The following is a 24,374-nucleotide window of genomic DNA, read 5'->3' on the forward strand; positions in this document are numbered from 1 at the left end:
ACTGAGTTCTCGCTCTCTGTCAGTGGAAAGTGTTGTTTTGTTGTGAGGCCAGTTTAAGTAGTAAATGGTGTTGAAATGCTGCTCTCTCTCTTTTCCCTTTTCACGGGGCTCAACTTGCAATCAAGGAGGAGCCGAGAGTCCTCGGGGGCTTCTCCTGGAACCTGCTCCTCAAATATAAAGCGCTCCCCCATCCACCAGGAAAGACTGAATCATAACTCACGAGGAGGAGCCGCAGCTGAGCATATCTCCACAAACCTGTCCTGACTTCTGACTGTCGCCTGTAGCTCTAGTGATTCAGGCAGTGTTAAACACCGCTGGATTTTATAAAAGCAGTTTCTGTAGTTTTTTTAATCAGCCTTTAGTCAACCTCCACAGAGAAGAAAACTTATCAGAGAGAGAGAGAGTGAGAAGCGCATCCTAAGTTTGGACAGGAGAGTGCGCACATGGCAGCCCTCATCAGCGCGTACTCGTCGTGGCCGGAGTCCTTCGAGTGTCCTCCAGGAGACGGGGACGCGTCTGACGGACACGGCCCGCAAAGGACCCCCGCGGACAAGGCGCCGGAGCCGCGCATCAGACGGCCCATGAACGCGTTCATGGTCTGGGCCAAAGACGAGCGCAAGAGACTGGCGGTTCAAAACCCAGACCTGCACAATGCCGAGCTCAGCAAAATGTTGGGTGAGAAAAAGTTATTTAAAGTTTTGTTAATTAACAACTTTATTTGTTAAGTGAGCAGTAATATTTGCATAGCCTATTATTATTGTCAATATTATTACTGCTATTTTTTACGGTCCTCACACTTATAATTGCCCTCAGGCCTCAGAGGTTTTTCCTAAAGTTTTAGAGTTGTTTCCAACACAAAAATGATAAGTAGCCTACATTAGAATCTGAAAAAACAGACAGTTATCGGTAAATGTGTTTTAAAAAGAAAAGACAACAAAGCAACGTGTTTAATCTTAGTTGTCAGACCAAATTAATTAATTACGTAACTTCAGACATTATGAAGCGCGTTGCTCAAAGTGAATATCCCCGTTAAACCGTAACATTCGTTAAGACTATGGACTTAGTAAAGAAAATATATGATTCTGCGTTGGATTTACGCTGGTAGTGGATTAGTATTTAGTGCCAAATTCAAAATCTGGCAAATCGGAGATCAGGTTAAAGCCAATTCCAGAACGGCAAAACATCTAAAATATGCTTTCATAAATAAGGGTAAAATAGGGACTTGTGTTCATCCTAAAAAAGGGCACTATTTCCCTTTTATAAACAATTAATAACTTAAAGTAAAATAAGCTGATTATTAGCTTTTCAGTAGAAGTTAATAGATGATTTTTCTTTACTTTTACGAGTGAATGAAAAATGAATATAGCAATTATGAGTCTTCCTTTGAAAGTAAAGTAAAGTCTAATCTTATTATTAATTGAATGCCTGTTTTATAGTGCTATTGTACCTATGTTTAATGTTGACAATCTTGTTGCAATTCCACCATTATAAATAGGATTGTCGTATCTTTATTATCCAAAAAGGGAGTATAAGTGTAAACATTTATTCAAACATACACACAAAACTTATTTATGGGTTTTTTACAATTTGTAGAAATTGTGTGTCTTAGAAAATGTATTCTGTAATTTATCATTGTGTTAGAACAGACTTTAAACAATTAACAGACAAGTGCAACACTGAATTACAAACTCATTCAAGATTTGCAGTTCAAATAAATTAAATTAAATCTGTGTTTTCCTCTTGCAGGCAAGTCCTGGAAGGCCCTGACCCCCCCTGATAAGAGGCCCTATGTGGAGGAGGCAGAGAGGCTCCGGGTGCAGCACATGCAGGACTACCCTAACTACAAGTATCGGCCTCGCAGGAAGAAACAGCTGAAACGCATCTGCAAGCGGGTGGACCCCGGCTTCCTGCTGAGCGGGCTGGCCCCAGATCAGAACGCCCTGCCCGAGCAGAGGGTCCTCTGTCACCCCCTGGACAAAGACGAGGGCAGCCTCAGGAGCGGCTTCTCCGGCCCCAGCCCGCTGCCCGGCGTCAGAAGCTTCAGAGACCCGGCCCCCTCCAGCAGTAGCTTTGACACCTACCCCTACGGCCTGCCCACCCCCCCTGAGATGTCCCCCTTAGATGCCATGGACCACGAGCATGTCCCCCCCTCTTATTATTCCACATCTGGTAGTTCCTCTTCCTCCTGCCCAGACGACCACCACCAGAGTCAGACACACATGGGCAGCCCGCCCCCGTACCACACTGACTATTCTCAGAGCCAGATCCACTGTGGGGGCGCACACATGGGTCACATCTCTCTCATGTCCCAAGGTGGTGGGGGACTGATCCCCGTCCCCCCGCTGTCTTACTACAGTAGCTCATCTTTCCACCATATCCACCACGGGCTCCACCAGGGACACCTGGGTCAGCTGTCCCCCCCACCAGAGACCCAGGGTCACCTGGAGTCTCTGGACCAGCTGAGCCAGTCCGAGCTCCTGGGTGAGGTGGACCGCGATGAGTTTGACCAGTACCTGAACTCCAATGGGCCCGGGTTCCACCCCGAGCAGAGCAGCAGCCTGACTGTTACAGGACACATCCAGCTGACGTCTCCCAGTGCTGGTTCTGCCCCTCCCAGCAGCTCCACAGAATCCAGCCTCATTTCAGTTCTCGCAGACGCAACGGCGGCCTACTACAACAACTACGGCATCTCGTAAGCTCACATTACACATGGGGCTGATCAGAGACACTATGGGGTCTAAATGGGTGAAGACATTTGGGATGATGTTGCACTTGGGTGCCAGTCGGAGAACAGTTTTGGTGCTCTTATCTGTCATTTCAAATCTTGTATAAGCATCCATGAGCAACATCATCCCACCATGATTCAAACCTAAAGTGATCACTGAGCAATATGATTGTCTGAAGCCGAGGAAAGAACAAAGAGCGATGAGAGGAATATGAAAAAAAGGGAGATGGACACCTCAGGGATGCAGACACAAAATACTATAGTATGCCGCCTCCAGTTGTCATGACATTTCTAAACCAGAAGAACAATCGTAAAAACTTTTTGTCCACTTGTAAATGTCACCAGTTACTGTTTCCACTGTGGCATGTACAGACGCTCTTTAGTAGCTAATTTAAGTCCTTTGATGTTTTGCATAAATGCTACTGTAATGCTATTATCGACGCTTTCCATTCGAATGTTTGTATTATATGTTCTCGCTCTCATTAGCGTGGGAGTTTTACCTCACTAGTTGTAATTGATTGAGGTTTTAGTTGGCCATTTCTTATGCAATTTAACAGAATGGTGTATAATGAAGAAAAAAGGCGTTTATACTTCTTCCCAAGTACTTAATAATATATAATCATAACCTCTACGATGAAAAATAATAATGGTAACTATAAATGTATGCTGATTTAGGTTTGTGAAAGACAATAATTTAAAATAAAGTTCCATTTTTTATATTAACGCAGTTGCTGCTTGGAAATGTGTCGGCAGAAAACATACACCAAAATAAATATGTAGTATAATTTAAGGTATTGTTGGGAAGCAGATTTATCCTCATATATTTATCACGTAATAAAAAATGTCCTGAATTAAATAAATAAAAGAAAGAAAAGTATTTTGTTTGTAACTACATGATTTCACACACAAGTGGAGGGGTGGTGGGTCGTATTAGTCCAGCTTGGACTTCAGGGTCACACGATTTCTTCTATTTTGGGCTCTATTTAGCCAAGCTGCAAGTGGCCCATTCTGACACCGCCCTCCATCACATCCTCCTTCTCTCCGTCTCCTCTCGCTTGCATTTCGTCCCGGTTCAGAGGATTAGTGTAAAACAGGCACAGCCGTCGCCACCCGCCTCCATCTCAACCATCCTTTGTTTTCCTGGAGTCTTATTCTGGGTGCCATTCTTAGGCACTCCGGACCCCACTTCTTCCACCCCACCCCCTCACCCTGCGTTCTATCTTGCTGATGCAGACCTTTGGTAATCTGTGCAGAATAAATAAAAAAATAAATCCCAGGGCTTCGTTGACTGTTTTACACCCTGCTCATTTTTCTCTTCTTTTTCTTTTGTAACCCCCCTACTCCACCCCTCCCCTCACCCTCTTTTTTTTTATAAAAGGAATTCAGGGGCTTTTGACAAATCCTGGAGTCTGGCTGGTTTTCCTGCATTTTTTTGGGAACGGTTGAGTCGTGCTTCTTGTAAAGAGGATGTGGCGGAGGAGCGGTGTTTCCTGACTGATAAGGGAAAAGCCTCTCTCCGTCAGGATGTTTGGGCCTGGCTGGGCCCTGCATTAAAGAGCCAGAGTGAGGGAAGGGAACCCGCTGTTCAGCAAGCGGGAGGAAACACTGCCGTGCTGATTAGCATCTCACTTACCCGTCTTTACTCACCCACCATATTTCAGGAGAGGCTTTGTCAACCTGGCCTGTTGTACACAGACAAACCACAAACATATCACCGTTTCTCAAATCAGAAAACAACACTTGTGTTAAACATATGTACCTAAAATACCTTCTTTATACCCACATTCAACTATGATTGTGTGCTTTTGACACACCTTGCTGACAATGTGATTAAACTGACCAGAACCACAACATTTATCAAGCACCAGTGTTTGTAGCCAGCCGATTTCATGCTCCTTTCTTTGGGGTTAGATCATTAGCCTCTGTGCCTGCAGGGGTCCAAACTCTGCAAAGGGTCCCCTTTCAAGTGCGACCATATTTTGGATGCATTTACGGGTGGTGCCCCAGGCCTGCGGGGTGAGAAAGTAGGTCTTCGGTGCACCGTCGGCCCCAGAGTTGTTAGGGTCAGCTCAGGGTGCTGCTGCAGACTCCCCTGGTAAACACCTGCAGTGTCTCAATAATCACATGCACCGCCTCAGGGTAGGACACTGTGACACGGACAAGGACTCAAGCATCATCACATTAGGCCAGACTAGTGTACACAAGAAAAGGGTACTTTAGCGTAAATTGTAACATAATGCATTTGTATTACTGTAGTATGGTGTTATGTGTTGATATTAGAGTAAGTGTTTAATGTCCCACATGTCTAAGAAAATCTTTACAGCAAATTAGATGAACTAAGAAAACAGTCCTTTTTCATCAAAGTGACATTTAGATAATCTTTTTCAGACAAAAACATTTTGTTCAATTTTTAAAAAACAATTCCACTTTTGGCGTTCAGAGACATTTTTGCACAGGACAGCAAACGCATCAAATTCAAATACATACATACAATACAACTATAAGAAACCATAATTAATATGAATTTGATATTACATTTAAACTTTATATAATGGTCCTGTTGTTTTTGTGATCAACGTTCTCATTAAGGTACCTCTGCAGTGATGAGTAATAAACATTTGGTGTCCAACACATTAAGATCACACTGATTTCCAACAAACTGACCACTTCAAATCTCCTGTGGATAATAACACTTTGATAAACCAAATCCCTTCTGTAAAAATTCCCAGAAGAGCTCTGAAGGATTTTAATCAGAGGATTGACAATCCTGTGACTTTTAAGTTTTTCGGGAAGTGAGGGCAAAACACTCAACTTGTCAGCCTCGATTCTTTCCTCCCAAGAAGTTGACTCATCGTCATCGTAACCTTTTGTCAGAAGCTTCTGCAGAAAAACTAAGACAGCCATCGCTGCAGTTTCAGCTGCAATAAATCAACAAGAAAGAAAAGAGAAAATAAGGTGTCAACAAAAACTGCCATGACATTGTTGTGAACCGCATGAAATGTACACTTTATACACAACCCGATGCAGGTGTTGTGTGTAAAGCCCCCTCTTCTGTGTGTGCATCTCTTTAAATTTGACTATTTGAATGTTTCACATTTGCAGAATAACAAGATTTACTATTGTGAGGCTGACAAGTGAGCGGCCCGACCAAGTAAGGAGGCAGAACGTCCTGATAAAACCCGGTGTGGGAATTTATTCATCCTTACATGGTTGACAACATCAATATCCCCATATGACTGTCTCCAACACTATCCCTTCTCTCAATGAGCCTTAAGGCCCGGACACACCAAGCTGACACCAAAGAACTGACACAGACGGACCCCGACTGTTGCGTTGCCTCGCGTCTCTGCGTTTTGGCCATATACAGTCTATGGTTTTGGCCATGTGTCGCACTGGAACACACCGCAAAGACTTCAGCCGACGGCCAAGAAGCACGTACGAACTGCGCATGCGTGAGTGGCAATAACTCTCCTTACCAGCAGGCGGCGGTAGTGTGTATTCGTCATTCAAAAGAGGCAACAACCGGAAGACAGACTGCGTGATAACCAAGAGAAGAATAACAGACTGCGTGATATAAACAAACAACAAATAGCGTGTGCGTTCCATTTTCACTCTACAACGAGAAGCTCATGGGCTTTCCCGAACCTGTGTCGAGAGCTGGAGTTAAATGAAATCTCAGATTTGCCTTCTTAATAGTTTGTTTGGGTCCCTCACTTCCGTTTCGCTTCTCATGCACTGATTCGCTAGCTGAACAGCCAATCAGAGTGATTTATTTTGCCGACTGCCTTTGGCCGACTGCTGTTTTCGGCCGAAAAGGCGTCGGCACTGCTGAAAAGACACGACGGTGCGGGACACACCAATCTGAGTAGGGCGTGTCGACGCTGATCGTCGGCCTGACGCCCACCGACGGCCAACATCGGCTTGGTGTGTCCGGGCCTTTACATGCCACCTTTTATAGGCCCATCAATTGGACCGTACCATCAAAAGGGGTGGCATGTGCAGAGATGGTAAGCTCAGATAAGGAAACCAGTTAAATAACAATAAACATTTAGTTGAGAATAACAAACATCCATTACTTAAATTATACCTAATTCATGTATGAAAATAAAAATATTATAAACCAACAACATCAATGTTCATGATATAAAACCACCCCTGCCTCCATCCTGCTCCCCATCCGGAACGATAAAAGAGGGTTCGCCGTTTCCCCGGGGACTCTACGGTGACGGACCTTGGGACAGGAGACGGGAGAGCAGGTGGAGGTGAGTGTTATGATGTTAACTAGTGCAGGAATGATAGGACAAATTGCTTAGCCCAAACATCTAAGGAATTCCTAGAAACGCTAATCACACTTTGTTCACCCATAGGCGTGCCAATCCAGCCCCGACATTAAGGATGAATGTGTTCTCATACTGACGTCAACCATTCAATAAACGGGTTTGAACGCCACACAAGCTCTTGTCCTCTTTTATATCAAATGCTTCCTTCCTGTGCAATGTTTTACCGTGGAGCAAATGAATATACTTCGCCAATAGTGAAGCTATATAATACGTAACGGAGACCGAGATCTATGGCCCCAGAGATCACCTCCGTTACAACTATATTTGTGAATATAAGGATATAGGCTGAACAAACAAGAGCTTGTTATTTCTCTCTGATTGCTGACTGGCTCACTTCCAGTCTCAGGTCAAGCCTGTGGAATGAGTCCGTCAGGTAGTCTGTTATGTTTCCTATTTCCTCCTCTGCCGTCATGTCACTTCCCTGGGCAAACAAACAACTTGGCGGTCTAACTCAACACCAACTGTCAAGGTAACAGCGTCAGGCTCGGTGCAGAGGTTTGCACAGCTGTGTAAAGTATTATCCATCTGCTGGGGCCGAGGTGAGCAGTGATCACTTTAAATATCATCCTCCGGAGGCACGAGGAGGCCGACTGTCTGGTTGGTCCAGCATCTATTGTGTAGCCGGCGAGGGAGCGTCCAATCACATCATATTTTAGGTCAAGCATTATGTGCTAAATGACGTTATTTACTATAGGTCAAGAGGAAGGGACTGATTTGAAGTACGTGACTAAGGCTTATCAAATCTTGAGACTGGGATGCCCTTTAAAGATAGCCCTCTAAGCCTTCTATAGTTGTTGTATATCATGGTGTGTACGAGTTTTATTTATTCATCATAGACTCTATGCATTACATTAATGCACACAATATCTGTTTTTTTTTATTAATGCACATATTTTATTCCATTCTATTTCAAAGTAAATACTGCTATATTTGACTATACTTTTTCTTAAAATAGTTTTCTATCTGTGTTTTACATTTTAGTTTTACCTTTATGTATGCACCACAACACCACGTCAAATTCCTCGTATGTGTCAACCTACCTGGTAATAAACCTGGTTCTGATTCTGATGAAGAAATGTCGCTTACTTAAACATAATACTTGCATGCAGCTGCAAAAATCACAAAAGTAATTTGCAAATAGATGAGGCAAAGTTATTTACTAAGTGATTCTGCAGGGAAAATCCTGTCTTTCCTGTCAAGCCCTACAGATACAGAACAACAAACTCATTATAGCATCCTAATCACAGTAAACGCAGTGAACTTTACACCAAATGAAACTACTCTGTGCGACGGATAAAGACACAATTACAACAGAAAAACACTAAATGTTGTCGGAGTGCATTTCCAGCTGGAGTGTGTTACAGCAGCATAATAACCTGTTTACAATTTGTACTTGGCCCTAAATCTGGCCAAAGGAGGAAAAGAAGGAGGGAGAAAACACACACACACACACACACACACACACACACACACACACGCGTCTCTCACAGCAAGGGATTATGGGTGCAGCTATTCTTCATCTCATTGTGGCTCAACAACAGGCAGCGTGCGGGGTGGCAGGCAGGCGTGTACGTTGCCGGACGAAGAATGGACCAGACTCGTCGAGGGACAGGTGCCATGTGGCAGAGGATGTGCGGGGACACAGATGGGGACCCCTGGAAAACTTGGGGGACTGTGTGAGCAGCCAAGGGCCTCCCACCCGTACCTGTGCTGTGAATGCTGCAGCTGAACGGGATCCGGCACCTGTTCTAAGCAGATACAGGCGCCCGGCAACCGCGTATAGGGAGGCCAGCACATGGCTGCCAACCCAGGGAAGGAGAAGGCTAGATTTCCATTTACCCATAAGCGCGGCCTGATTACCAAAATCGGCACAGGCGGTAAAGCTTCTGCTGCAGGATGTACAAAAAAAAAAAGGATTGAGAAATGTCTTCCAAAACTATGTGCATTTCAGCAAACTCCCCACTTTATTAAGAGCTTGTGTGTTCAGATATTTCACTGCATTCCAACAGCACTGACAAGTTCAGATGTATAAAAACTTTTAAATGACATGTATTATTATTAAAAAAAGGTGATGAGAAATTGCAGTGCATGTCCTATTTTTACTGCCCTGGCCCGCATTGGTCCTTCTCCTTCTCTCTCTGAGGTCTACTGTCTGTGTGCTGCAGCGCTATCTGGCTTGTTTTGGACTGCTGCAGATTCTCCCAGGGGGGGTGTGACTCTTCACCTCAATGTGGAGGAGGATGTTCCTATTGTGCTTCCTAATTGCAATGTGGTTGTTCCATTTAAGAGATAGAACATCCTTATCTGTTCCGCGTGTGATGCCGTATTGTGGGAATAACTGGGAGAGGCATTGCATATCTCTGATTCATAAATTGAGATATTTATAACATTTTGTGCAGTGTTTTCATTTTTCTGACAACTTTCTTCTGTCTAGATTGGGATCAGATATACACTAAATCTGTTGAGTATATTGCTAATTCCTGCTTACTTTGGTAATCTTTTAAAATGTTGTGAAAAGCATGAGCTAAGGCTGTGTCCTAACATTACATTTCAAGGGCAAAGGGATGTCTTTGATCTTAAGTCACTCCCCATCTTTTCCATTTTAGTGCGTCTACATACTGAAATGGCGGCTCTGGCCCCGGTGTCCTGCACCAACAGAGTTTACTCAGCGTGCATCCTGAAATGCAGACGCACTAATGATTTAGATGAGTGATGTTATAAGTTCAGCGGTGTGAGAGAGCTACTGTGGAGGATAGACAAAGCAAACAGCCAAGTGGCCTGATGACAGCTTGAGAGAAACAAGGAGTGTAATTAAGTTTCATATATTTCAACAAATATCATTCATAAAATTAGAGTGGATACCGTTTATTTATAAAAGTAGAATTGAGTTTAACAACCTTTTCTACAGGACAAAATGTGCTTTGTAGCTGGCATAAGCACATAAAGAAATAATAATTAACCTATCTTCATCGTTAACAAAAATGTGGACTTGATGTCATTGTTGCTGATTTATTTATAGTTTTGGTAAACAAAAAAAGAAGGTTTCATATTTCCTTGCTTTGGCTACTTCTTACACATATAACGTATATATCTGGGTTAGATATAGCTATACATTTAAAATGCATATTTATTATAAATTAAATCATGAACTGAAAAGCTCTCAAAAAACAGCTTTCTAACATATTTGAAAATGTTAAAGGTGACATTTAAACACGATTTCATGTTTATCTCATGTGGATCTGATTTCAGGACACACACTGTGCATTTGCTCTCTGTATTTCTTATTTCAGTGGATTCTTTTCTTAGCATTATAATGTGTATGTTGGAAATGACCACAAAACCTTAAGCGATAAGGTTTTTTTCTAAGCAAACATTTGGTGATTCCAGCTTCTTAAATGTGAGAAAGAAAGAAATGTGCTGGCTTGAAACACTGAATATCTTTGGGTGTTGGACTGTAAGTCAGACAATAAAAGCATTTGAATCAACTTGTTATTTATTCGTTTTTATCTGACCTGAAAGAGGTAAGAGCCACATAATGCACGAAGACATCCTGCCCACATCTCTGGAACTACAACTGAAGTCTCTGTCGACCAGGTGCCAGAAAACATGTGTAAGTGTAGTCATGGAAGATGACTGATCAGTGATGCAAGTTCCTACATACTGGAACAACAAACCCCATTACAGCTGCTTATTCAGAGATAAAGTACGTCAGGCATGACTCTAAGCATTTCCGCTGCCTTGATGTGTGCTGTTTACACTCAGAAGTTCTGCTGAAGAGCTCTCCTGACTGACCTTGACAACAGGTCACTTTGGCATCATTTCCACGCTCACTCCCATTCCTCCAACCTTTACGTTAGGGATGCAATATTCGGGATGTTGTTGATGTCTGAGCTCGGAGGAATCCCTTCCTGCTGGATGCTCAGCCTAGCTTCCTTAAAGACTCAACATCAAAAATGAGACACATGGAAATGACTCACTCAGTTGTCCCCAGAGTTCAGTAATATGTTGACAGCTTCAAAACAGGATATGAGCGGTAGAGGTCTATGTTTATTACAGATGGCGGAATACTTAAGAGCAGAGATAGCTGAAAGCTCTGATAAGCAAATAAAGCAGCTACAGTCACGTATCCACTGACCTATAGTGGGCACAAAGCCTGAACTCGCTGACCATTGGCCTCCACTTATGGCGCAGTTCCACTACAGCGCGGAGCTCGCTTTAAGCGTGCCGTGTCGTGCCGTGCCCGTTTTTGGTTGCGCTTCCACTAGGCCTAGTTCCGGCCCGGCCCGGCCCGGCCCGGGGCCACTTTTTCACGTCTTTTCTGGCCCGAGAAAATTGTGGTTCTATCGAGGCCAACAAACAGGGCTGAGTCGGGCTGAGTATGCTAAACTAGAGAGAGGAGCGCTGGCAAGGGGGCTACAACTACAACAAGATGGACATATTTGACCGTGATTTAATTGTAATACACGTTTCAAAATGATGCCGAAGTAACAACATACTGATACCGGTTAGTAAAAACCATGAATTAATGCTTTGTCAAGTCTGCAGACAGACGGCAGGCGAAAAACCTTTTAAAATGCGTGTTTTTCTAGATGGAGATTGGCTAAGCTAACGCAGTATATGCTCCGACCGTCCACACTCACAACAACGGCCTATACAGACATAAATAAAGCAGCGACTGTATTCACCATGACACAGGCAGTCTGTGGTGTGTACTTGTTTAACTTTTGTCGAGTTTCTGAACATATATAAGGAGCTGTGAGCTCTGAGTGCTAACAGCTAACGGCTGTGTTGTGTTTCTGGAGTTCTCATTGAAGATGACGTCACGGCTCCGCCTACACTGCGTTACGATAGTAACTACCCCAGTTCCTAAACTGTAATGGAAGCGCAGCATGAAGTGAGTCGGCCCTGTTAAGGCCAAGCCGTACCGAGCCGTACCGAGCGTGGCCGAGGCCGACCGTGTAGTGGAAATGCGCCATTAGAGTGTGAGCACTAATTATTTTCAAAACAGAGGCTACCATTTAATACACTTACATTCAAAAGTCATAGTTTATATAGATGTTTTAGACATACTATACTATGTATTTTTTGCATATTTTGGACGTACTATACCATGTTGTTTTTTGCATATTTTGGACGTACTATACCATGTTGTTTTTTGCATATTTTGGACGTACTTTCTATGTTGTTTTTTCTGATGTTTTGGACGTACTATACCATGTTGTTTTTTCTGATATTTTTCTAATTTCTAGTGAATTAGGCTTATTTTACAAAAATATCAAATAATAGTATTATGTGCTACAGTTATATCACGTTTAAGCTCCCTGGCACTTGAAATGCTCCATATATAAAAACAGCAGCATATGGGGTAAATACATGTATTATTGGGCTTTTTCGGAAATCACAACTTTTGAAGCACACTGTGCAAGACCTGACCCTTTAGTTTTCTAAATGTTGCTTTTGCAAAATGTTTAGTCTGCACTTTCACAGTGCTGATTCCCCAATGTGTTTGGAACTAAGGATCTACAAAACCCCATTCATTACAATAGCCCATGACCTTATTGGCCAACTTATGCTACCTCTAAACCGACCAATTTCTGCTTAGTAGTGGGATAATAATTCTACAGAGAAGAGCAGGCCTACAGACAATTACATATAAGCATATGATGTAGCTTTCAGATTATACTACAACCATCTGGCATGTGAACATTTAAGAGAACAACTATTTCTTCTTTAATTCAATAAACCAATTATATTTATAATTGATTTACTTAATTATATTTATTCTATCTAGTCTTTGAATGATTAAACTTTTTGTTTTCTCCTTATTTGAAAGCAAAGTGAAGATCAAAATAAAAAGGGGAACAGGACATAGGTCAGACCCAAACCTAAGCCCGGGGGGAACTTCTCAAACCCAGTTCATGATAATATGTATAATCATTTTTTTAGGATTGGCTGCAAGCAGATTGCTATCATACTCGTAGCAACAGCTGTATACTGATTTAGAAAGCTTACAATATTGATTTAGTTCAGGAAGTTAGTTTGGCTTGTCCTCTATGGGCAACATTTGAGAGAAATGTTAAGATTCTTCCGCTAACTTGATGCCGTGAGTTAGCATCTAGTGGCTATGAGAGAAGCTGCAGCTATATAGTAATGGTGAAATAATTATCATCTGGTAACACATTCTTGTCATTAAGTGCAGAAAAAAGTAGATATACAGAATTAAAAAAGAGCTTTACTACTATATTTTTATTGCATAATAATTAGGTAACTACCTGGTTTGATTAAGCTGTAGAAGAGGATGTTTGAGTACTTTTAGCTTTCACTAATAGGATTGTCAACTCTCATGTCTTATGAAGGCAGGTTGTAACACACACACACACACACACACACACACACACACACACACACACACACACACACACACACACACACACACACACACACACACACACACACACACACACACACACACACACACACACACACACACACACACACACACACACACACACCACACACACACACACACACACACACACACACACACACACACACACACACACACACATACATATATATATAATGTTCTGCTTACTTAAAACAAGCCAAATGTATGAATATTGGAGGACACTTGAGTTGGTGTTCTCCAGAGGTTTTCTGTAAGGATAATAGGATTTGCCCAGAGTGTGAGCCTGCTACTGTACGATTGTGTAAGTGTGTGGGCAAGGCTTCTCCTCTGTGTTATTTTTACATTACCTCCCTTCAATCCTCACCCTGACCTGGCTGTGACATGTAAAGTGTTAACAGATAACGTCTGTCTGCGAACTCATTAACATGAGGTTTGCACAGGTTCTTAAATGTTTAGAATAAACTCTACAGCCTAAACAAATGATTTTGTTTCTTGTGGTGTGCCTTAATGTACTTCTCATCCTCAACAGGCTGACAGTTGATCTATTCAGGGCGTTTCTTCAGGATAGATTAACAACGGATGGAGGGACAGCTTTCATATCGGCACGTTGCACATTGGTTCATGATTTCAAATCCATGCTCAGGATAGGCAACTGCAGTCAACAAAAACATACCTAACCACGATCAATACGAAATACACTTGATGTAATCCTAGAACTGTGTTGTTTGTACTTCTTTCTGCTGTAACAATCAAAGTTGCTAATATTTTGTGTGTACTTGTACGTCATAACTTAAACAAATAATGCATATATTTGTATCTTTTGATGTGTAGTTTTGTTGTAGTTTGCTTTTAATAAATGCATTTACAGAATAAAATGGTATATGTTTATGTAACCGATAAGTACATGAGAGAAACTTAGCAACTTCCATATTGATGATATAATAAATAAGGTTAAAAAAAATAGGGGCAATATTATGAACAACAGACATGCAATACAGCATTAAAACACAATACATAAAACACATATTTTTACATTACATCTTCTATTTTTTTGACCACCAACTATACCATTAAAGTGACAGTATTTTCTTTAAATAACCTTGCATTTGGGTTAAAAGGTCCATGTCTAGTTTTCTTTTTCCATGTTAAGACTGCTAAACCTGTGCATCGGTGCTCACGTGTTGACGGATTAGCTTCTGGACGACCTGTGATCCCTCCAAAACTGTATTGGCAGGGTGGAGGCTGGACAGCTGACTGGCAACTGAAGTACCTGTTTATCAAGTTCAATTAATTTAATGCGGACTACAGGTTCTCATTTACTCTGAGAGCATGTTTGGTGTAAGTTGTAGATTTAATTAATGACGTGGGGAAAGTCTTTAAAAGGGAAAGAAAAATGTTTCCAGAATTCAGACATTTGATAACAAAATGTATCATGATGACTCGTGCTGCCAAGTCTTTCACTTGACTTGAAGGAGTGAGGGGAGGTGTCTTCCTTGCACAGGAAAGCCTGCAGTGAGAGGACAAAACCGTGTTCTCAGCACTTACCGTCATGACTCAGCGGGGGGGGGGTCTTTCTGCTATTTTCTTCCCATGAGTCAGGACACATAAATCTGCCCTCCTCGAGTCAGCTCCACCCCACCATGACACATCAAGCTCCTTAAGACTGAAGACAGATGGCAGCACGGGGGCAGCCCCCCGCTGAGCGTGTGATTGTGTAGGCTTTGTGGGAGTGGGTGCTCCTGTGATGAAGCACTTCTTGAAACTCCCGGCATCACAGGGAGGGATCGGCATGCCGTCTGGGAGCCTCAGATAAGGGTAACCTCTCGTGTGCTCTGGGGAAGTTGCTTTGTCCTTGAGAAGATCTAGCTGACCCGAGCAATATTTAAATGAGGAAAGTAAAGTTTAAAAAAATGTCAACACATGCAGGTGAAACACGTGATTACACGAATGGAGACTGCCAACCAGGCGGCTAGGAGGATGCAGGCCCATCAGCCAGGGGGAGTGCCTCTGCCATCAGTATCACATTGACATGGAAAATAAATGGATAATTTAAATGCTGCCATATTTCCCCATTCATCTGGCTTTGACCCTTTGGACCACTCTTTGTTAAGTAGCCTATTTGTTGATTTCATGACATGAAGCAACAATAAGGAGGGGTGTGAAATGGGCCGAGGGATATTCTGGCTGCAAATCACTGCAAAAAACGGAAGGCTCTGTCGTAGTTCAGGGAAATGTCACAGAAAACAAGATGGCAGGTTTAAATAAGCGAAACTGAGGGAGTGTAGGAAGAAATTAACCAACTGACTCTTTAAATTCTTAAATAGCAAAAGGTAATGTTGCTTTAAACAGTGTCCATTTTGTTTAATACAAGAATAACAATTAAAATGTATAAAGCGCAAAACATTGAATAATTAAATAAAACCATCCGGTGCATGACACATATCATTTCAGACGATAAAAGCTCAATTTAAAGTCAAGAGCTGTATTTTCTTCATTCTCACTATACACATATTGTGCATGTTCTATTTGATCAGGTATAACGTATAAACAAGTAGAATCATGTCTTTGTGTTTTTTTTAAGATAAAACCCATGAGAAATAGCAGCCATATAATGAATGGTTAAAGAGGGACCATTATGCCTGGTCATATATCGTCAATGAGATTTCAAATGCTTCCTTAAAGCGTGTCAAACTCCCTTTATGCAATGGTGAAGTCCAAGTCATGTGTCCAAAGCCTCAGCAGATTTCAGTCCAATCTCAGAGTGATTAGCAGGGCTTTTCGTTCTATCCTTAGCCTCCCATGTACGTGATTAGCGGGTAGGCCCGCTTCTGGAGGGAGGCTTTTGAACTCGTCTCTCGCTTCTCTGCTCGCGAAAGCTTTGGCTGTTTCTTTGGGAGTTTACTTCTTTCCTGCTGTGGATTTTGGACTATTTATTTTAAATGTTGGACTTTTAGAGATGTGGATCATGTGAGTATACATACCTTTGTACTGTACATGTAATATGGACTCCTGTCTCTTGTGGACTCATTTAAATAACATATGCACCGATAACTAAAACAAGGAGACTGGGAACTGCAAATCAAATGTCGGATTTTAGTCATGTTAGGCAGTATGATGTTTGTGTGATTTACATAAAGAATTAATGCAAAAATCTAGGGTGAACTAGATAAACTCAGACTGGCCTGAAAAAGTATTATTCTAGAGATTCAAAGGCCACATATGTTTGCTGGTCATCGTCAGTATTTGTTGCATCTGTAATTTGCTGGGTAGCAGCTAGTTTAAAAATGTATAATGCCATGTTTCGGAAATAACTACATTCTGCAATGTTTGCAAACTACAGTAGCCAACACTACCTTACATAATGGTCAGTTATCTTTACAAACAAAATAATATATTCAAATATATACCATCTCTATTAAATATATACTTTTTTTTTTTAAATGATCACACACCATCCTATGGCACCTGTAATAATGGCATCCTGTTTTTTTTAACATTCTATTATCATCACCATTTCTATCTACAGCCAAGCATTGTTTGTAATCTCAGCCTTGTTACTGAGATGATTGAATATATTATATAAAATGTTATCGTTTGGTGTCAAAAAATAAAGTATAGCTGGCTATGGAAATGATATGTTCTCTCTAAGATAAGAAAACTGAAATATAATTAACTTTCATGATCCTGGATTATGGAGGAGAAAATATTCTATTTGAGGTGGACAAAATGCCTCTGTAAGCATTAAATGGATATACTGCAGGTTCAACCTTAAGCCTTAAAGGTCGCGGCTGGCAACACGACATATTTACATCAATCAATTACTTTTCATTTCTCTGCCAAAATGTTCAGCTAGAGGAAACACTTGCTGCTTCACTACTGTCTCCAATGCTAATACAATAACAGGACAACAGCCAAACCTGGACGTGTCAGTCAAGCTTAGCCTATTTTATAGCCCCTCGATTTGACTCATTTTGATTTGCATATCATATTGTGCTTTCCTCTCTTTTCATCAGACAACAATGAATTATCTCTACCTCCTAGCATCGTCACAGTAAGCATGCATTGTGCCTGTTGCAGATATCGCTGCTTTTTATAGGTAATCCTTACGTTATTGATTGCAGGAAAAGCTGGCTATGGTTGCATTTTCTTCAGTGACGGTGACAATCATGATCGAGGTAATGTCCACTTTCGCTGCTAGCTGAGACTTAATCTTGCTATTTAAAGTCACTTGGTGGATTTATTTCTGGCTGTATCCTCATTATTCCCGTCTTCTTTTACTCTGTGATCCTGTCAGCAGTCGGTACATACAGAATGTAACAACCCTGTGTTGTGTATCCCACTTTAAAATGTAGATAGTTCTTTTGGTGAGTGATTCCAGCAACTGCTAAACTGTGAATACAGCTATGCCTAGTCTGTGTATAATTGTCTGTTTTGTGTCTACCAGTATAATAGCAAAGTGTACATAAAAAGTGTATGTTAGTTATACGCACACATCACACAACACAAGATAAATAAACCTAAAGCCTGCTTCTTTGTAAGGATCTACTTTTTCAGACAAGCCTTTTTTCAGCCCAAATCCCTGCTTGATCTTTACCTGTTCTTTTTTCTCAACTCTTTTTTCTTTCAGCCTGAGCTCAATGGGAGCCATGCAGATGTGTGGTGCGACCCCTTCCCCTAGGCTGTGGTGGAGAAGCATGACCTGCCCTCTGCTCCCCTGACCCCAGAGCAGAGAGACCCCGGCCCAACATGTCCTCCCACAGACGCAACTACCAGTGCTTCAATGCTGTGGGGGGGGAAGGCTCCCACATGTCTTCTCTCCCCTTCAAGCATCACACCAGCCGGCTCCCCTGGATCAACACCCATGGCATCCTGGCCCATCATGAGCCTCTGGAGGAATGCTACCTTTGCTCTGAGTATAGACATACCCAAGCTGTGGAAGCGTTAGAGACTCATGTCTCACCTTTGTATCACGCTCATGCACCCTGTCACCACCACCAGCCACAGCAGTATGTCCTCAGGGGGCCCACCAGGCCCGAGGAGCACCCTGTGGCACATTCAGGCCACGTGCATCACCAGAGGCACAGCAAGAGGCTGGTGCTGGTGAAGAACAGCGACCCCTCGTCAAGGAAAACCATTGCCTTGCACCGCAGGAGTCTACGCAGCTTTGGGCTTTTCATAGAGGAAGTGTCTGAGCTCATGCAGTACCACGTCAGGAAGCTGTACACTCTGGATGGACGCAAGGTGAGATCACAACAACCTAGAGTACAGGCACGATAAATTGGCTACACCCTTAAAATAAATGTTAATAATACACAAACAATTCATCATGTAATAATAAGTGTGATTTTTTCGTGCAGTTAGTGTTACAAACTCCCTCATTTTTTCAAAGTTTAATTAATTTGCTATAAAAGAGACACAATTAAAAGGTGAACTTGAATTTGACTGATCACATCATATCCCTTTTCTACATTTTGTATAGATATTTTGATATCATCATTGTGAATTATTTTGGCCATGAGGATTGTGTAGTAAACATCTAATATCTTGAAAACCCTTAGTGATGTTCTCTCACTGTGGAGTGTGTGAGAACAGGGGTTTTTATTAAGTTATTCTTTGAGGTGTTAAGGACATTTCTTATTTCAAGAGGGAGTTTCTTTGCTTGACCCTTAGTGAATACGGTCCCGTGGGTTTATGAATTGATCGTATGGATGTTCGAATCTGAAATGTACATTTGCACTACTATAGGAGTTGCCTTTAATAACATTTTTCTTTGGGATAGAAAAACAAGAAGGTGCACTCGGTTGTTGTTTTGAAGAGTTGTTCCACATGGTGTTCATGCCTGAGATTGATAAACAGAGTGAAAGAGAGGCCTCTAGTGACAGGATGGATTCCCTACTATATTCCAGTTGAGAGTTTTGTTAACTATCAGCCCTACTGCTAACACACAATTTCAAAAAGTAATTTCATCACAAAATTCAATTTCAAAACATCTCTTATTTAAAAATCTGGGTGTATATTCATAATAAACACATCATATCACATTAAAAGTCTTAGGCCTATAGTATTGCATTATTGGTTTTATATATATATATAAAAATACACTATAATATACTAAATATAAAAAAGATTTAAAAAACCCCCACAACATTTTAAATGATTTTAGAAATACATATGTTTAAATGAAAATAAATACTGACATTGGATGATACCTTATAAAAGGTGACCCTCTTTATTTTAATAATAAGAGGATGATATATGCCTACTATTTCTGAAATATGAAAGATAACCTTGTGCTCTCGAAACTCGCAGACATTTCGAGATAACTGATTATATAAACATCTAAATCCACATGTAATTAGGTTTGATTTATATTCAGTTTATTTAACTTGTATTCAATCTAGGAGAAAACACCACCAACTCAAACAATACGAATGATGTGGTTTGCATTTAGAGTTTCATTGTAATTGAAGTCTGGTGGGATAAATATTTTGAGTGCGTTCATGAGGGAATGAAACCGGGATATTCCTTCACACACACATTCAGATCGGGGGTATTTCTCCACACCCCATTCATCTTGGTCAAATCAGAGCTATTTTTGAGGGAGGAAAAACAGGTCAACGTTGAGATTCTACTCCCTTACTTTGATACCAGAGGTGTCTCAGAAAGGTGTCTTCCACAGTGGCAATTCATTATCTTCACCTGGGCTTCGTGTGACCATGGAGGAAGCCATTCATCTGCCTTCACACACATCTGATTTAGGAATCAAAACTGCACTTTCATCAAAACAGAGTGCATACAGCTAAATTAAATCAACAAAACTCTCAATATTTGTTGCAGAGCTGTCAGTGAACAGAGGCAGCACAATTCAATATTGGGTGTCGTAAAAACGTACTATTGCATACATGAAACCAATAAGAACAGATGTATTTTTACAATCTATTCACGACTTTACACACAATTAATATGAATATGAAATGAAATTGAGTGATATATTATTATCTTTGTTTCCTTGTTATTTAAAGATGACTGTGTTCTAAGATGTTATGTAGTATTGTTTGAACCCATGTATTACCTATTGGGGTTTACAATTGTGTTATGTTTGAAATGTTTTAATAATATTTAGCAAAAAGATAATCTTTATCCGGAAAGATGGCTGCTTTGAAAATGCCAAAATGATCAAACTGGGAAAGGTACTGTTTTCTTATCAGACGGCAATTTGTGTCAGAATGAAGGCAAACTACAGGAGAGGAGTAGCTCCTTTTATTAGGCCTTGCATGGAGAAGTGAAATAAAACAGGAGAACACAATTACCCCTGGTTACAAAGGCAGCTCATAATTGCAACAATTCCCCTGGTGAAGTTTCCCTTAGATTATACTTGATTCAGATATTTATATTGTCTTCGACTCCCAGCTTTTCTTTTGCAGGGATTTAGAGAATTCAACTGCAAAAAACATCAGCCTAAAACATAAATGTTTTAAAACGTGTTTACTAGGCATATGAAAACAATATCACAAACAAAATAACAATACTCAATGCTATTTGAGTAATACAAATGTTGTATGAAAAATAGCCACAGAAGCTTCAATCAACCCCCATTTGAACAATCTCCTCAATAAGCACTCAGCAGTAGGGCTACACATGTTCAACCATTGGCATGTCAAACATTCAGTTCCACACAGACAGTGTCTATAAATGCTGACAAGGACTAAGAGGCAAAATAAAAAATATATATTCCGCCAGATATCTACTTCAAATAATGGCCTGTCAATGGCACTCAACGCCAACCTTTCAAAAAACACAAGCGTGTCAATCTCTGCCAAAATATAATATAAAGTATTGTTTGTTGTTTCTGGATACAGTTAACATGCTGATGCTTAAATAATTCTTTATGTTTCAGATTGACAATGTTCAGAGTCTTATGCAGAGCCCTAGTGTGCTTGTCTGTGTGGGACGTGAGCCTTCTCATCCGTCCGTCGTGGAGAATTTTGAGAAAACATCTTACGACAAACTCCCGAACCTACATTCTCACTCCAGTGGCTGCAATGGAGGTAGGAAAAACAGACCACCTCAGACTTCATCACTGAATTCGTTTTTGAAAATTCATTACTGTACATTCTAACGAGGGTTTCACCGGCGACAGACTGTAATATTCAGTATGGTTGTACAGTACACAATGTCATTTATTTTTTATTTGTCTTTTTTTGTGTCGTGATGCTAATCCAAGGACTTGCAACAAAGCAAAGTGCCAACTCACAACTGGAATCGGACAACAGATCAACCAGGCACTCAGTTACCTCTGACAAGTCATTACCAGATGGAACCGACTCTCCAGATAAAGTGGACTCCTGCCTGCACACTGGTGGCGGGATGAGAGAGGATGATATAGAGAAACGGGTTCGTGTGAATAAAGATGGCAGTTTGTCAATGGAGATGAAAGTTCGCTTCAGGCTACAAAATGACGAAACATTACATTGGTCCACAGAAGTAAGGAAGAAAACAGGGACGACCTGTGAGTTCCGACAAGGACACAATGACCCATATTTTGCACAGGTCAGCGAAAAAAGCTATTCAGAATCTGAGAACATCTCTGCGAGTGAGCAAGAGGAGGCGTACATCGCAAGACCCTGCCAAAAACATGCAAAGGAGCCTCACTGTCCTCACTGCTGCAGACACTGCCAGGAATACGATATCTGGAAAAACATCCCAGGGACACATGGAGCATCTCGTCACATTCGAACCTCCAGCTCAAGTGCATCCTCACGTACAATGGTCTCTAGAAAGACAGTGGTTGAGACGGGCGAGGATCATACAACAGAGCAGATAGAACAAGTAGTGGAGACAGAAAGTTGTGTGGAGCAGACGGCTGAAATCGTAGAGTACTGCACCATCAGGAGTGATTCTTGCTCACCAAAGTGCAAGGTGCAAACCTCCACACCGGACAACCGGGAGGTTTCGGTCGACTGTTCCCCAAAGGATGAGGTCGATGTCAAAACTGCTGAGATAATGGAGCAAGAAGAGCAAACAGGATCTGTTTCTTCTGAGGTATTAATAGACCATGAAGAGGATCAGAAGAATGATGGAGATGCCCCTCTGAGTGCTTCAAGAGCATTTTCTCAGAATAGTAAACCTGAAAGGGAAGAGACACCAGGAAGTGAAGTGTTGGATGAAGCATCCCCAACACAAAATATATCAATGAGCCCTACAGAGAAAACATCCGTTGCTTCAGGGGCCTCAAGCAGGTCAAGGAAATCAAACAAATCATACACTTGTAACTGCGGATTGCCTAAAGATCCTGAAGATGACACAAAAGGAGAAGGTGGGATACAAAGAAATCAATCAAGTGCCATGTCTGCTAAATCAAATGCCTCGGGCAGATCACAAACATCTGAAGAAACACAGAATGCAGAGTCTGAAGATGTAGAGGAGGAAAGATCCAAAAGTGCCATGTCAGTTCATTCAAATGCCTCTTCAACATCCAAGTCAGACGTTTTAGATGCTACAGCTGAAGAAATGCAAGGACACGATGACGAAGACATAGAAGAAGGATCATTAAGCAGCATGTCTGCTAAATCAGAAAAGTCAACGAAGTCAGAAGTGGCAGCCGAACAACAAAAATCCGAGGAAGATGTTGATGAGGAAGGAGCATCAAGTTCCATGTCATCAAAAGCGTCTATTAAATCAAAGGACTCAAGGGTCTCCTCTCTCACTGAAGAAGTACAAGCTGAAGAGGAAACTGAACAGAGGATGTCGCAAAATACTGATGAACATTTTGAAGAAGAGGCGAAAGGTGAAGAGGCTGGAGAAGATGAGGAGAGAGTGCCAAGTGTAATGTCATCCAAATCAAATTCGGCAGAAAGTGCTGACATTTCAGTTGGTGGAAATGCAGTAGATGAGGAAAGTGAAGGAAGACCCCAAAGCACAATGTCAGTCAAATCAGCAAAGTCGGTGAAGTCAAATATCTCTGGAAAATCTAGCAAATCTAAATCGTCTGAAGTTCCCAATGAGGAGATTGACCATAAGGACGGACATGATGAAGAGCCAACTGCAGATAATGAAGCTGAAAAAAGGGCATCTAGTGCCATGTCAGACAGTACAGACACCACAGAAAGAGCTCCAAGTGTAATCTCTGCAAAGTCAAGTGCCTCTGCTATATCTACAACATCAAAAGCTTCTCAAGCTCTTCCCGAACATAATGATGATATTTGTGACGAAGGAGATGCTGAAGAGGAGACCAGTGAGAGGTCACCGAGCTGCTTGTCTGATAAATCGATTAAGTCTAACATTTCAGCAAGATCAAGTAAGTCAAAATGCTGCGACGGCTCAGATAGAGAACCCATTACTGAGTATGAGGAAGATAGGGCACCTAGTGTCATTTCAATCAAATCAGGACGGTCAAATGTTACAGCCAAATCCACTAAATCAGTGAAGTCAAATGCTTCAACAAAGTCTAAGACATCCAGAGGTTCTGCAGTTCCTTCTGAAAAGTGTGGGGATGCCTCTGAAGAAGTTGATGTTGAAGAGGAGAGTGACGAAAGATCAGTCAGCTCAATGTCACTGCAGTCAGTTAAGTCTAGCATTTCTGAAAGATCAAACAAGTCCAAATGTTCTGCTCATGTTCCAGCACAAGAGAAGTCTGAGTCCCCTGAGCAAACTACAGAACGAGCAGCAAGCAGCATGTCAGCAACATCAGCAAAGTCACATGCTTCTGAAGTTCAGTCTGTCAAAACGACCGGCAGTCCTGATGAAGGAGATGATAAAGAGGACACTGAAGAAAGAGCACAGAGTGCCATGTCAGCCAAAACTGCAAAGTCAACCATTTCGGTAAAGTCTATTAAGTCACAAGTAGAAGAAAATACACCTGACAATGAGGAACATCCAGAGAGAGCTCCAAGCACTTTGT

At 41.6% G+C, this 24,374-nt stretch overlaps 1 protein-coding gene across 1 annotated transcript; it reads left to right on the forward strand.

The window, feature by feature from the left end:
- The first annotated feature begins 194 nt into the window (after nucleotides 1–194).
- Nucleotides 195–3,594, forward strand: sox7 (SRY-box transcription factor 7). Its single transcript, XM_034144160.1, has 2 exons — nucleotides 195–675; nucleotides 1,747–3,594. The coding sequence occupies exons 1-2, from the start codon at nucleotides 444–446 to the stop codon at nucleotides 2,694–2,696; spliced, it is 1,182 nt and encodes a 393-aa protein (XP_034000051.1). The 5' UTR covers nucleotides 195–443; the 3' UTR covers nucleotides 2,697–3,594.
- Nucleotides 3,595–24,374: the final 20,780 nt, after the last annotated feature.

This window comes from Trematomus bernacchii, unplaced genomic scaffold (genome assembly GCF_902827165.1).
Source record: "Trematomus bernacchii unplaced genomic scaffold, fTreBer1.1, whole genome shotgun sequence".
Classification (NCBI taxonomy): domain Eukaryota; kingdom Metazoa; phylum Chordata; class Actinopteri; order Perciformes; family Nototheniidae; genus Trematomus; species Trematomus bernacchii.

Excerpts from the sequence above, each read along its gene's own strand:
- sox7 (XM_034144160.1), top strand. The coding sequence starts at position 444 with ATGGCAGCCCTCATCAGCGCGTACTCGTCGTGGCCGGAGTCCTTCGAG. Across the intron at positions 676-1,746 it reads CGAGCTCAGCAAAATGTTGG|GCAAGTCCTGGAAGGCCCTG; the intron begins GTGAGAAAAAGT and ends TTCCTCTTGCAG.